The sequence below is a fragment of the Phoca vitulina genome, unplaced genomic scaffold, assembly GCF_004348235.1.
Source record: "Phoca vitulina isolate PV1807 unplaced genomic scaffold, GSC_HSeal_1.0 scaffold7, whole genome shotgun sequence".
Classification (NCBI taxonomy): Eukaryota; Metazoa; Chordata; class Mammalia; order Carnivora; family Phocidae; genus Phoca; species Phoca vitulina.
The window spans coordinates 46,012,474-46,027,828 of NW_022589710.1; the positions used below are offsets into that span (position 1 = coordinate 46,012,474).

At 36.8% G+C, this 15,355-nt stretch overlaps 1 protein-coding gene across 18 annotated transcripts in view; it reads left to right on the forward strand.

Annotated features, from left to right (window-relative positions):
- The window catches only part of TTLL5 (tubulin tyrosine ligase like 5), a 274,403-nt gene that overhangs the window by 79,130 nt on the left and 179,918 nt on the right, over positions 1–15,355 (forward strand). For 15 of the 18 annotated variants that reach the window (XR_004299582.1, XR_004299581.1, XR_004299583.1 and 12 more), the window contains 2 exons: positions 4,967–5,029; positions 10,077–10,115. Coding sequence is in view for 15 of the 18 variants with exons in the window: in XM_032405630.1 (XP_032261521.1) it covers positions 4,967–5,029; positions 10,077–10,115 (102 nt within the window). In the remaining 3 variants the exon portion in view is untranslated. The remainder of the gene's footprint in view (positions 1–4,966; positions 5,030–10,076; positions 10,116–15,355) is intronic. The other 3 variants (XM_032405626.1, XM_032405628.1, XM_032405629.1) reach the window with 1 other exon arrangement.

Sequence of the window (15,355 nt, forward strand, 5' to 3'; positions counted from 1 at the left end):
TTGACTATTGTGTCCTTTGTATTTCCCCAGACATTTTAGAATTCGCTCATCAATTTCTACACAAAAGCCTGTTGGCTTTTGATTGGGATTGCATTGAGTATATAGATTAATTTTGGGACAGTGGACATTTTAACAATACTGAATTTTCCAATCCATGAACATGATATATCTCCATTTATTTAGGTTGTCTTTTTTTTTAACTTTTTAAGTTTTTATTTCAATTCCAGTTAGTTAGCATACAGTGTCATTATTGGTTTCAGATGTACAATGTAGTGATTCAACAGTTCCATACACCATTCAGTGTTTATCATGAAAAGTGCACTTATTTACATCTTCTTTTATTTTTCTTAGCACTGTTTTATAGTTTTTAGTGTAAAGGTCTTGAGTATGTTTTTTTTTTAAATTCATTACTTAGTATTTCATGCTTTTGAATGGTATTATAAATGTAATTTTTTAAACAGCTTTATTGAGTTATAAACTTTATATATTTAAAGTGTATAATGTGGTAAGTTTTAACATAGGGATATATCTGTGAAACTACCACAAAATCAACATAACGAACATATCCATAACCTCCAAAAGTCTTCTTGTGCCTCTTTGTAATTCCTCTCACCTGCCCCTCCCAGCCCTTCCCTGCCTACCCCTGTCACCAGGCAGCGATGATGTGCTTTCTGTTACAAAGATTAATCTGCATTTCCTAGCATTTAATATAGTTCTACAGGTTTTTCTCTTACTTGTTGGGTCTTTTTTTTACTTTATTATTATTAAAATTATTTTTAGATTAATACATGTTGTATCATGTATCAATGGTTTAATTCCTTTTTATTGTTGAGTAGTGTTCTGTTATAGGCATATCCCAGAATTTGTTTATTGTTCATCTGGTGATGGGCATTTTGGTTTGCAGTTTTTGATTATTACAAATAAGGCTTCTTTGAATGTTTATATACAAATTTTTGTATGGACATGTACTTTCACTTCTCTTGGGTAAATACCTATTTGTGGAATGGTTGGATCATATTGTGTTTATGTTTAACTTTTTAAGAAACTGCCACACGGTTTTCTAGAGTGGTTGTACCATGTTACATTCCCATAATAAGTGTATGAGAGTTCCAGTTCCTCCACATTCTCACCAACAATTGGTGTGGTCAACTTAATTTTAACTCCTGAGGTGATGTGTAGTGATAGCACATATGGTTTAATTTGCATTTCCATAATAACTAATGTTGAGCGTCTTTTCATGTGCTTATTTGCTCTTTGTATGTCTTTGATGATCAAATATTTTACCCATTTTTAAATGAGGTTATTTGTTTTCTTATAATTAAGTTGTGAGAATTCTTTATATATTCTGGATATTCTTTTTTTCCTAGCACTTGAAAAATGTTCCATTATCTTTTGGCTTGCATTTTTCTGACAAGAAGCATGTGGTAATTCTTATTTTTGTTTTTCTGTGCATAATGTGTCTTTTTTCCCCTCAGCCTGCTTTTAAGATTATTTCTTTATGGCCCATTTTCAACAGTTTGATTATGCTATATATGCCTTGGTGTCATTTTCTTCATGTTTCTTCTACTTGGATTTGTTGAGCTTCTTGGTCTGTGGGCTTATAGTTTTCATCAAATTTGGAAAACTTTTGGCCATTATTTCTTCAAATATTTTTTTTTTCCTATTTCCTTCCTTTCCTTTCTCCTTTTGGGACTCTGGTTACCTGTTAATTGGTTGATACTATACTATAAGTCTGGCTCTGCTCATTTTTTTTAGACTCTTTTTCTTCCTTTACTTTGGATGATTTTCTGTTTCTCTGTTTCTAAATTCATTCATCTTTTTGTCTGCAGTCTCAAATCTTCTATTAATTCCTTCCAGTGAAATGTTCATTTCAGTTACTTTATTTTTCAACTTCAGAATCCATTCTCTGTTTGTATCTTCTTTTTGTTTTTTTCCCCATTATTTCCATGATTTTTTAGATTCTTGTGCATATATTATAATATTTATAGTAGCTGTTTTAAAATATTTGTTATTCTGTTATCTCTGTCATTTCTTTTTTTTTTTTTTTAAAGATTTTATTTATTTATTTGACAGAGAGAGACACAGTGAGAGAGGGAACACAAGCAGGGGGTGGGAGAGGGAGAAGCAGGCTTCCCGCGGAGCAGGGAGCCCGATGCGGGGCTCGATCCCAGGACCCTGGGATCATGACCTGAGCCGAAGGCAGACGCTTAACGCACTGAGCCACCCAGGCGCCCTTCTCTGTCATTTCTGAGTCTGTTTCTATTGACTGATTTTCCTCTTGTTTCCATTTTTTTCCTTCACATGTACAGTGATTTTTAAAAATTGAATGCTGGACATTATAAATGTATAGTTGAGTGGGTTTTATTGCCTTCTTTAAATGCTTTTGAAAGTTTTTTGGTCTGATAGTTATGTTACTTATAGATCAGTTTAATCTTTTTCAGGCTCATTCTAACACATTTTTGAAAAAATTTCAGTATACTTAACACAGTGTTATATAGTTTGAGGTGTATAATGTAGTGATTCAACAATTCTGTATATTACTCAGTTCATTTAAAAACATTTTTATGGTTTGTTTAGGGTAGCTTTTTGTTTAGATCTAGGAAAGTTTTACTATTACAGAGTCTTTGGAGATGTCTGTTAAATGAGCCCCATATTCAATGAGATTTCTCCATTTTGGCTGGTGGGAACCAATCAATGGGTAGCTCTGCATGAATTCTGGAAAATACTCAGCTTATACTTTCTCTTTAATGTTCTTTACCTTGTCACTTGCTCTTTGCCCAGCCTTGTGGACTTTTACCCTATGCCTAAGCAGATTTGTGTTCACCCAAAGACTCAGAGTCCCTTGTGATGCTTTTTCTTTGATGACAATAAGGTTGAGAATCTCTGTACTTACTTATAGTTGACATATTTCTCTTCCTCTGGTGATTGGCTTTTGATCTAGTTGGGATATTAGTGGTTCTAAGTATAGAGCTAGAACTTAGAGGAATAAAAGAAAGTACCCATTTTGTGTTTGTTTTGTTTTGAAAACCCAGCTGTTCATAGAGAAATCTTCCTTTCATCTTACAAAATATTCTATCAATGTAATTACACCTTACAAAGACCTAGGAACACAACAGAAAGATATTGCTTGGGTTTTCTTTTGATATGTTTTTGAAGAATTTAAATATTTGCAGTTCCTAGAAAACATATCTTTTAATTAATGAAAGTGGAAACCTCTACTCTTGAGTATTTCAAGAGTCAGGACCTTAATTTAAGTGCCTTTTCTAAGGAACCAATTACAGGTAATGTTGGGGTCTCTTATAATAGACCAATAATGTTTGGTTTGGTTTTACTGGTTTGGTTCTGAACCAATGGGAATAAGACAAAGACTAGGAGAGATGGAGGCCAAAATATCTCCTTCTTTACTGATCAAGTCTAGGTTGGGAGATTTGATTATGTCTATCTACAAGCAAACACCCTTTTTGTTGAACTCCTGATATGGGCAGATTTACATGCCCATTTATAGGCGAGGTTAGACTGGGCTGTGTGGGAGGAGCACCTGACCCTGTAGCACCAGTAGAGGATATGTACCTCCTAAGGGGAAATTGTCTCCCAAGAGAAAAATGGGAGGTGCTCATTGATGCGTTTCTGTTTATTCTTCCTAAATTACCAATCTGGTTAAGTCACTCCACCTCTCCTGGGTCTCTGAGAAAAGAGGCAGAGTAAGGCCAAGAATATTAAACTAATTGAGCTGCCATCATGTAGAGTGGAGAAGGTGTATTTATTTATCTACTAACAAATATGCCTTTTTACTAATAGATATTTATTGAGTATCAGCCAGGTGTCTAGAACTATGCTTGGTGCTTCAGAGTATAAAACCAATATTAGGTGGGATCCCTGCCCTTTGAGAGTTAACAGTGGGATTATGGAGAAATTATTTATACATATAATAAAAATAGCTCATTTGTATGGCTTTTCGTCATTATAATGTACTTCATGCACATCATTGTTATTCCAATTTAATGATATGGAAAGTAATCAGTAAGGTAATGTGACTCGTCCGTGATCACACAGGGGGACTTGATTCAGGTATTCTGACTCTGGATCTGACTTTTTTCCTGCTGTATCATGCTGCTTTCTGAGAAGAAAAAATTTCCTCTATGAGACAGTGTATGACAGGTCCCTCTTCGGGCATACAGTAAAGGCTAAGGTAGTTCAGACAAGGGTGCTTCTGTAGTCTCAGAGCAGTCCTGTCAGGGAAGGACCTTGTGCAGCAGACTGGACTTGAGCTGCGTCTTGAAGGGTAGATCGTGGATAAGTGGAGCGGGTGTGAGGAAGTGTCCAGGCCAAGGCAAAAGGATCATTGGCAAGTATGGTGTGAGAGTAGTTTAAGGGAGCTTGTCTGGCTATATGGCAGGATCAATGTTGGGGAACCGTCTGGAAAAAGTGTGAAGGAATTGGTGGTATAGCTTATCCAACTTTTGAAAGCTTGGAAGAGAAAGAGTATGCCTCCTGAAGTAAGCGTCAAGGAGCCATTGAAAGCTCTTGAGAAATAACATGATTGAAACCATCTTCTGTCTACATTTTCACATCCTTTATGCTTCTCCCCATTCCCGGCTTCATTTGACCTCTTTCTTAGTTATATATGATTTTTGGTGGTGGCTTTGTTTTTACTTTACAGTTTTATTTTCTGAATTTAGGGTGTCACTTTTTATTAATCCAAGATATCCCGTCATTTCTTTCTTTTTACTTTCTAAATCAACTCCATTTATCCTTTTCATTTTATTGTATCTGCTGCTACTCTGGTATTTTATAATTTTAATTTAAGCAACTTTCTCCTCCTTTGCCACTTTAGAGAACCGTACATTTATTAAGAAACCGTATATAAGTAACCTGTCACTTCTGTGCTTGATTCATGGCTTTATTTCCATATTTTTTCCCTTCATCCAAACTTAAGAAATAGCCAGTTTCATTCTTTGTCTTTCAGGTCCTACCTCGAACACAAGACCTCCATGAACTATATGCTGGCAACACGTCTCTTCCAGGACAGGTGGGGATTTGCTGATCTTGTAAATTTGCTAATCTTATAAGGTCACTAGATCATATGATACAGAGAAGGTACATACAAAAGAAGGAAAGAGGCTTTATAAAAAAAAAAGTCTTTCGTAAAATCTCTGATACAGAGGGCCTTGCAGAAAACACAGTATCATACCTCATTGTCCCAGAATTCATTAACTCTTAGCACTTTGTACTGTTTCCAGAGGCCACATATTAAACCATAATGATCTTTAAACAATCTTAACAAATGCCCTAAACTTTATTCTTCTTAAAGGAAGACCCGTACTCTGTGCCTTTTTACATTAGACACAATGTCCTCATCTGTTTTTCTAGACTAGAAGAGATTAGAATGATCAGATTTGGAAAGGTAGAGCAAGGTGGTAATTCACAAAATAAATACACCAGGAGTTGTAAAAAATGACAATTGATAACCTCAATACAAGGGATGATAGGGTAGAATGATGGAAAATGGACATTGGAATTCAAAGAGCACAGCAATCAGGCACTACTTAGTCCCACACTTTTGTTGCCCCTAAGACGTAATTGTCTTGCAGGACAGTTTAGTAATTGACTATCAATATAAGGAACCTTAGTTATTTAGAGAAATTTATGTTACTTTCAGGCTATATGTGCTTTTTTGCAGGATGCTTAAAACAGATACCCAGATTTTAGCCATTTCTTACAATTTTGTGATTTATTATCAGGAAATATAGGGGATTTGCCATTTCCCCCTTAAATTTGTGGTTATTACCATTGATGGAATAATTACACTGCTTAGCTTCTCATGAAAGAGACCTTCAGATTCACTTAGAAGACATGGAAGCTCCGTTCTCTCTATCTAACCTGCTTTTTCTCTCCTCCCCCACGTGGAATCCTAGAAACTTTTACAGGCTCCTTTATCTTTAGAGTTCAGGTATTTTACCAAGATATGTTCTAGTGTGTTACTTTTCATTATTTTGGCTTTGCAGTGGGTGAGTCATTTCAGTCTGCAGATTTAAGTCTTCCATCTGTGGGAAATATTCCCCTCATCCTCTCCTTCCTCTCCTTGTGGAACTTCCGTTAGATGGATTTTGGATCTTTTGCTATATGCTCCATGTTTTTTGTTTTTGCTTTTGTTTACTTTTTTCTCATTCTTTTGATCTCATTGTTTCTTAGCTTTAAATTCTGGGAGGTTTCTTGAACTTTTTCTTCTAAAATTCTAAATTGATCTGTAGCCCTATCTATTTTGTTATTCAGTACCAGACAGGAGAGGGTTGTTCAATTTACCTTTTTAACTTTGGCAAGTATGATTTTAATATCCAAGAACTATTTTTGATTTCTGACTAGTTTTTAGAGTTCATGGCTGTAATATTAAAATGGTTCTGGTCCTATTTCCAGTGTGGTGGGTGGGTTCCCCCACAGCACCAAGCAATTGTCCCCTGTTTGCAGCTGAGAATTCAACTCAATCCTGGCACTGTCTGCCCAGAGATTATCATCAGATTGCGCAGTTTAAGGATTCAGTCCTACAAGACTGTGTCATTCCCCACTTCCTCCGCCTTTGCCTGACTTTGGACACCAATCGCAAGGCCAGGTTGTCACCTGTGCTGCTGGCAAACCGGCTACAGATTAGGGTTTTGAATGACCTGCTCTTTGGACTTTAATTCAGACACCAGTTGCAAGTCCAGGTTCTTACCTGGACTTCTGATCGACCAGCCCCAAATCAGAGGTTTCTACAGCTCTCTCCTTCCTTCCATTTGATTAATTTGCTGGTGTGGCTCACAGAACTCCGAGAAACGTTTCGCTTACTAGCTCACTGGTTTATTATAAAAGGATATAATTCAGGAATGGCCAGATGGAAGAGACGCATAGGGCAAGTTATGGGGAAAGGGTGCAGAACTTCTCTGCCCTCTCCAGGTGTGCCAGGCTCCCCCACATCTCCACGTGTGCACCAACCTGGATGCTCTCCTTTTGCATTTTTATGAAAGCATCATTACATAGGCACCATTGATTAAATCTTTGACCTTTGGTGATTGAATTCCCATCTCCAGGCCCTCTCCCGTTCCTAGAGGTCAGCAAGATGGGACCGGAAGTTCCAGCCCTTTGATCACATGGTTGGTTCCTCTGGTGACCAGCCCGCATCCCGACGGTGACCCAGGGCATTCCCAAAGTCACCACATTGGCATAACCAAAGGCACCTTTACCACGCTCATCACTTAGGAAGTTCCAGAGGTTTTAGGTACTCTATACCAGAGATGGGAATGGAGACCAAATGCATATTTCTTTAAATTCTTCTTTTAAAAGATGTATTTATTTATTTTAGAGAGAGTGTGCATGGGGGGGAGGGGCAGAGGGAGGGAGAGAGAGAATCTTAAGCAGACTCCCCACTGAGCACAGAGCCCAACTCAGGGCTCAGTCTCACAACCCTGAGATCATGACCTGAGCCGAAATCAAGAGTCAGATGCTCAACCAACTGAGCCACCCAGGGCACCCCCCCCCAACTATATATTTCTTAATATAAATCACAATATCATAAATATTTTTTCACATCTCTTTGACTTTTTTAGTTTGTTGAAAGTTCCTTTCTGTTTTTTGCATTTTATTTAATTCTTCTAGATTAGTTCTGTTCATTCATCTCATTCTTTCTGGTTTGTATTACTATATTTCCTCATATATTTAGTGATCTTTGATTGTCCAGTTGTTTTTATAAGTAATGGACCATTTGCTGAGGATAGGTAGTTTGCATGATTTTCCTCACAGGTTGTTTCAGTCTGAACTGACATGGACTCTATGTTTGAGGCTGAATGTTTCCATCTTTGGGCTTCCCATGAGGGAGAAGGAAGTGGATCAGGCAATTGGGAAACCATCACTAAAGTGAGAAAGCATTCTCCCAGGGGGAGCATAACAATAAAGAGATTTTAGACGTAGTAATATATGTGTTTTTTATTAACAATTCAATAAACAAGACCACCAGCTGGTCTAATAATCACCATAATTTCAAAAGTATGGTACATGTTGCAATATTTTGAGATACGTGTAACATCTCTAAAGTAATAAGAAAAAAGATATATTGGTTTTTTTGTTTTTTGGTAATAAAATCATATGAACACTGCTGCAGACAGTTTCCTACATGTCTATGAAGGAAATGCTAAATTTCAGTTGGAGGATTAATTTTAGCCTAATCTCTATTTTTTCACATCCACCCTTGGCCAATCCCTCCGTGTCACCTTGCTCTTTCATGCCTCCTTCTTCTTACATACTTGCCATCCCATGGAATGGCCTTCAGTCCATCCCTACATTCTACTAGTTGTGTCCTTTCTCCTCTCCCAGACTAGGAGGAGGTTCTGCCAGCCCTTCCAATCCCTCAGTCTGATTCAGATTCCCACACTGTGTTATAATTGCTTGTTTACTTACTAGCCCATCTACTTCACAAGTTGGCTTTTGAGAGAAGTACTTTGTTATGTTCATCTTTGTTTTTATCAGTATCTAGAGTGTACCACATGGTAGGCACACGCACACAAACAGGCACCGAAAAAATGAAATTGTATTTGTTGCAAGCCCTAACATCTTGCAGTAAGTTTGTTCTCTTCAATCCAAACTGATGTTTTTCCTCTTGAAAATCCTGTTGTATTATTGTCAGAATTACTTTCAAACTAATTTCCTAATTACTTCTTTTTAATTTTGTCTGCCTTTCTTGCCCTCTCCCTCTCATCCCCCACCTGCCACCCTGCCTGACAAACAGTATCTTACCTGCTATCTTATAATATGATGATAGTTTAAACCCTGGCTACATATTAGTAGCACCTGCAGATTTTATAAACCCTGTTGATGCTCTGGCCCAACTCCCAGGCTGAAGTATTGGTACTCCCTAAAAGCTGCCTAGGTGATTGTAATGTGAAACCATGATTGCATATTACTGGAACAAACCATTATCTGATGAAAAAGTTAAAATCATCTTGAGGCTTTCTGATGATAAGGAGACAATATTAGGACATTGGCATGAAAAGAAGACACGGGAAGGGAAAGACCAAACATTTTGGTGAAGACCTACTTTCTACTTGATTTTCTATAAATAGAAAATCTTAACATTGATTGCATCTGTCTCCTTTTATAACATTTTTTAAATTTTTAAATGGTAAATTTTAAATGATAAAGTTTTAAGATGAAGAATGGATTAAAAGGACCCAAGGGTTAGGTAAGAGGTGTGTGGTTATAAAAGGATGACACAGGGGATCCTATGGTCATGGAATTGTCCAGTATCTTGTCTGTGGTGATGTATACGTGAATCTACACAGTGATAAAATTGTACTGAGCTAAGTATACACATTCACAAATGAATACAAGTAAAACTGAGGAAATTAAAAAAGAGAGATGTTATGTATGTTAAATGAAAGGAAATTGAATGAGGAGAGAATGTTTTAAAGAAAAACAAAAGCTAATTTAAACATAAATGGCATTCACTTCCTGTGGTGAGAGCCCAACTCTAGTTCAGACACTGTGGAGAGCATCTCTTTTTTTAAAGGGATTTTTTTTTTTTTTTTAATTTTGAATAATCTATTTCTCACGAGCATCCTTTTTTGAACCCCATGAGAATTGAGATTGGTTTCCTTTACTAATACATAATACAGTTCAGTGAAAGTATAAAGAAGAGCACTGGACTCTGAGACCTAACCTCTGGGTTCCCATTTGAGCCCACTAAGCTCCAGCCTTGGGCATGCCTTTTTTTTTTTTTTTTTTTAATAAGCAGGGCCAATAATCTTCACATGGTGGTTGTGAAGAATAAGTGTGATTTGATTTGTGACTGAATATACAGATGCAAGTAATTGTTACGCTTTTTTTCTAGAATTCATTTGTCATTTCCCTTTTTTTTTTTTTTTTAATTGCTCTTCCCCCATGCTTATGGGACTCTGTTCTTTTCTCAATACATCTCTCTACTTCTCCCCAAAGAAGCCTTCCCTGGCCTAATTCCATGTTATCTCAGGAGTGTGTATGTGTGCACGTGTGAACTCAGGGGAGAATATCTGAACAGTCCTCTAACCCAGTTGTCCTTTCTACTTCTGTAGGGGAAACCCAAGAAGAAGCTTATTGACAGGAAGAACACGGTAACTGATTTTTAAGAGTTGAGAAATTCTTTCCATGTGCACAGTGTGTGACCATGCAGGGGCTAAGCATGATATTTTATGTAACCATTTTTGGTTTGGCTCAGCTTGAATAGTAACATAAAAAATGTTTCTATTCAAACACTATTCTGAGGCAACTTTTTACAAACTAAGTTTGGGTTTTACTTTTTTTGTAACTACAGGTATATCATTTGAACTAATAATAATAGTTTTCTTGTTTGGCTGTGTGAGAGACACCAAAGTATAAATGAGATTTCAAAACTGTGTTAGAGCCATGTTAGAGTCAAGTAAGTGGTTATGGTTGGCCTTGGTATACCGGGGGCATGTAACTCTGTGCCTTATGGGACTGAGCAGAACTGCTTCAGGTTTGCCACAGAACTGAAAGTATGCAGAACACCCATGGCTCTTCATTCTGGTGGAGGAGAGAAAGGCCTTAGAGGAAGGGCTGGGGTGGCCTTCCCTAACCAAAGACTACAACCTCAACAAAGACTCTTAGATCTAAGCATACACCTCCCTGGTTTGAGACCTTACATACATCTCCTTTGTGCTGTGACTCTTTAGAAATCAAAATGGCAACAAGAAGAGAGAGACATCCTATATCTAGCTTTTAGTTTTACATTTAAGGATTAATGAGGATAAACCTGGTTTCTCATTGAAACCCCTTGAAGCGTAAATCTAATTTTTGTTTAAAGAAGGATCTAGAGAAAAAAGAGAACACTAATTACCAGTGTCAGATAGGAGAGAGGGAAATAATTTACAGACCCTACAGACGTAAAAAGGACGTTAAGGGAATATTATTAACAACCTTATTCCACTACTTTGACAACCCAGATGAAATGTCTGAATTCCTTGGGAGGGAACATGTAGCAAAACTGACACAAGCTGAAATAGAAATTTTGAATAGCCCTGTATCTATTCAGAATATTGAATTTGTAATCAAAAACCTTTCGACAAAGAAAATCCCAGGCCCAGTAGTTTCACTTGTAATTTCTTTCAAACATTTGAGGAAGAACAGCACCAATCTTACATGAACTCTTTCAAAAATATAGGAAGGGACACTTGCCAGTTCATTTTATGATGTCAGCATTAACTATGACATCAAAACCTGACCAGAGACATTTTAAAAAAGAAGAAAATTACAGGCTAATATCTTCATGAACACAGACAAAAATTTCTTCAAAGAATATTAGCAAATTGAATCTACCAGTATAAAGAAAAAGAGTAATACATATGACTAAGTAAGGTTTTTCCTAGAAGTACAAAGTTGGTTTAACATTTGAAAATTAGTCACCATATATAAAGGAGAAAAGCTAGGTGATCATTTTATTAGATGCAAAAAAAGCATCTTACATCATTCACATTTATGAGAAAAACTCTTAGCAAATCAGGAATAGAAGGGAATTTCTTCATCTGGTAAAGACCTTCTATGAAAAATCTATTGCTAATATCATCCTTAATGGCAAAATATTGAAAGCATCCTTCTGTATCAGTAATATGGCAAGATGTCCACTTTTGCCATTTGTATTCACTTTATACTAGAGGTTGTCCCAAGCTGTACAATAAAGCAAGGGCTGGGGAATAAGAGAGAAAAGGCATACAGATTGAAAAGGAAGAAATCAAATGTCTTTAGTCTTAGATGGCATGATCTGGTTAATAGGAAATCCTAAATCCTAAAGCCAGAATAGCTACAAGAACATATAAGTATACCTAGCAAGGATACATGGTCAATATACTAAAATCTATGGCATTTTAATATACTAGCAGTAAATAATTTAAAAATGAAATTTAAATTTTGTTTATGGTAGCATTTGAAAATATGAAGTTCTCAGGGATAAATTTTACAAACTATGTTCAATACCTATACAGTAAAAGCTTACTAAATATTACTGAAAGAAATGAAAGAAGCCCTAAATAAGTTGGGGAGATATGTGATGTGTATGGATTAGAAGACTTAATATTGCAAAAAAAAAAAAAAAGTTCATTCTCTACAAATTGATCTAAAAATCTGGTGTAATCCCAATCATTATTCCAGTAGATTTTTTTTTTTTTTTGTAGAAATTGACTATATTTTTTTTCATCACCAGCAGAAATTGACTTAAAAAAATTTTTTTGTGTGTGTGGAAATACAAAGGACTTAAACTATCCAAAGTAATCTTGAAAAAGACTTAGGGTACCTGACTAAAGAAATACTATAATACTATAGTAAGCAAAACTGTGGCAAGTTCATCAGTGGAACAGAATAAAGAGTCTAGAAATAGGCCTATATTTATATGGTCATTTGACTTTAATCAAAGGGCCCAAAGTCCAATGGGGAAAGGAAACTTTTTTTTTTTTTTAGAGATGATTTTATTCAGGCTATCACAATAGGAGATTTTGTTTTGTTTTGTTTTGTTTTTGTTTTGCTTTTTGGTTTTGTTTTTTTGTTTTCTGTTTTTTTTTAGAGAGTGTGGGGGCAGGGGAGGGGCAGAGGGAGAGAGAGAATCTTTTTTTTTTTTTTTTTTTTTAAAGATTTTTTATTTATTTATTTGAGAGAGAGAGAATGAGAGAGAGCAAGCACATGAGAGGGGGGAGGGTCAGAGGGAGAAGCAGACTCCCTGCCGAGCAGGGAGCCCGATGCGGGACTCGATCCTGGGACTCCAGGATCATGACCTGAGCCGAAGGCAGTCGCTTAACCAACTGAGCCACCCAGGCGCCCCGGGAGAGAGAGAATCTTAAGCAGGCTCCACGCGCAGCGTGGGGCGTGGAGCCCAACACAGGGCTCAATCTCACGACCCTGAGATCATGACCTGAGCCAAAATCAAGAGTCAGAGGCTCAACTGACGGAGCCACCAAGGCGCCCCGAAAGGAAACTCTTTTTAATAAATAGGGCTGGAACTGGATATCATGCTTTAGATTTTTTTTTTCAAAGATTTTATTTATTTATTTGACAGAGAGACAGAGAGACAGCAAGAGAGGAAACACAAGCAGGGGGAGTGGGAGAGGGAGAAGCAGGCTTCCCACAGAGCAGGGAGCCTGATGCGGGGCTCGATCACAGGACCCTGGGATCATGACCTGAGCTGAAGGCAGACGCTTAGCGACTGAGCCACACAGGCATCCCGATATCATGCTTTTAAAAATGAACCTCAACCCCTATCTCCCAGAAAAATTAGAGATGATTCATAGTCAGAAACATAAAAGCTATTACTATAAAACTTCTTGGGGAAAATCTAGGAAAATATCTTTGTGATTTGGGGCTTGGCAAAAGTTTTTAGACATGACACAGAAAGCAATACCCAAAAAGGAAAAAGTGATAAGCTAGATTTCCTCAAAATTAAAAACTTTTGCTTATCCTCACATACTGTTAGGAAAGTGACTAGGCAAGCCATAGACCGAGTGAAGATACTCATCAAACAAAGGACCAGTATCTAGGAAATATAATGAGCTCCTACAACTGAAGAATTAGAAGACCAACTGAAGAATGAGACAACTGAAGAATTAGAAGATCAACCCTTTTACAAACGGGTGAAATATTTGAACAGACACTAACTACCAAAAGAAGGTGTGTGAGTTGCCAATATGCTCGTGAACATGGGCTTAACAACATTAGTTACCAGAGATTTGCAAATTAAAATCATGAAATACCACTAAACATCCAGCAGAATGGCCAAAATGATATCATTGTGTTGTATACTTTAAATGCCTTACAATTTTGTCAGTTATAGCTCGGTAAGGCTGGGGAAAAAGCCGAAGTGACCGACCGCATCAAATGGTGAGGATGTGGAGCTAATGGAACGCTGATAAGTTGTCATTGGCAGCATGACCTTGTCCAGGCACTTGAGAAGGAGTCTGCCGGTTTGTTAGCCTAGAAAGCTCCATGCTGAGATCTTTACCCAGAAGGAATGAAAAACATAACCACAAAACAACTTGTACAAAAATGTTCATAGCAGCTTTATTCATAATATTCCCAAACTGGAAACAACCTAGGGGGTCCAACAACCAGAAAGTAGGCAAACTTTGGATTATTCATAGAGTGGACTAATCCTCAGCAATAAAAAGGCATAAATATGGATACACATAACATGGATGAATCTCAAAAACATGCAGAATGAAAGGAGATTTACACACAAGAGTTCATACTGAATAATTCCATTTTTATAAAGTTCTAGAACAGACAAACCTAATATGTGATGAAAAAATTTAAGACAGTGGTCTCCTTTAGGAGGGTGAGGGAAGGATTGACTGGGAAGGGGCATGAGAACTTTCTGAGGAGGTAGTAACATTAGAGTTCAGGTTATATAGTTTTAGGCATTTGTCAAAACTCATCAATGGGCATTTAATATTTGGATATTTCAGTATATGTAGGGTTTAGCTCACCAAAAAACAAACAAAACAAAAACAACCAAAACACCAAAAGCCCTATAAAACAAATACTGAACTTTAGCAACTTAATGATTTGCATGTTAAAGCATTTAGGAGTAAAGTGCACTGACCTCTGTGTATAACTTTGAAATGCTTTAAAAATTAGATGGATTGATGGATGAATAGAAGAAGGGATGGTGGGATATATGTGCTGAAAGAAATATAGCAATATATTCATTGCAGAAACTAGGCTGTGGGTACATGGATGTCTGTTGTACAATTCTTAAAACTTTTCTGTTTGTGTAAATATTTTCATAATAAAAAGTTGGAGAAATAAAATGAGGTAAATGTAGCTAAAAGGTATTGCAACTTATTTATAAGGAATTCAGTTGTTTATTCAAAAATATTTATGATATGTCAGCCGTATGCTGGGCAGTCTCATGGGCATCTCTGACCCAGTGATCGACAAGACAAGCATGGTCGTTATAATTCTGTTTATCAGAAGTGTTTATCACACTTTCTCCATCATTCCCTACCTCCATTCTTTGTACTACTTGAATTTATTGCTCTATTCAGGGTTTCTTAGAAGCTCACAATTGTTATTGTAAAATATTAGATTTGTTTCATTTTCTTTATTATTTAATTGGCTAAAAATCTATTTTCATAACTATGTGCGTGGGGGGGGCAATGCAGTGTTCATTTGTTGGGGCAATGGTAAGCTGGGTTTGAAGTATTTTTAAAGTTTATTAATTTGCTTCTGGTTTCTGCCCCCATGTGTCAGGACCATCCCTATTCTTGGCCTGATTTCCTGCTCTGGAAAGAAAGTTTCTAGAAGATTTACTGTCCAGTTTATCCACTCAGAAATCCCTAAAACTCCTACGTAG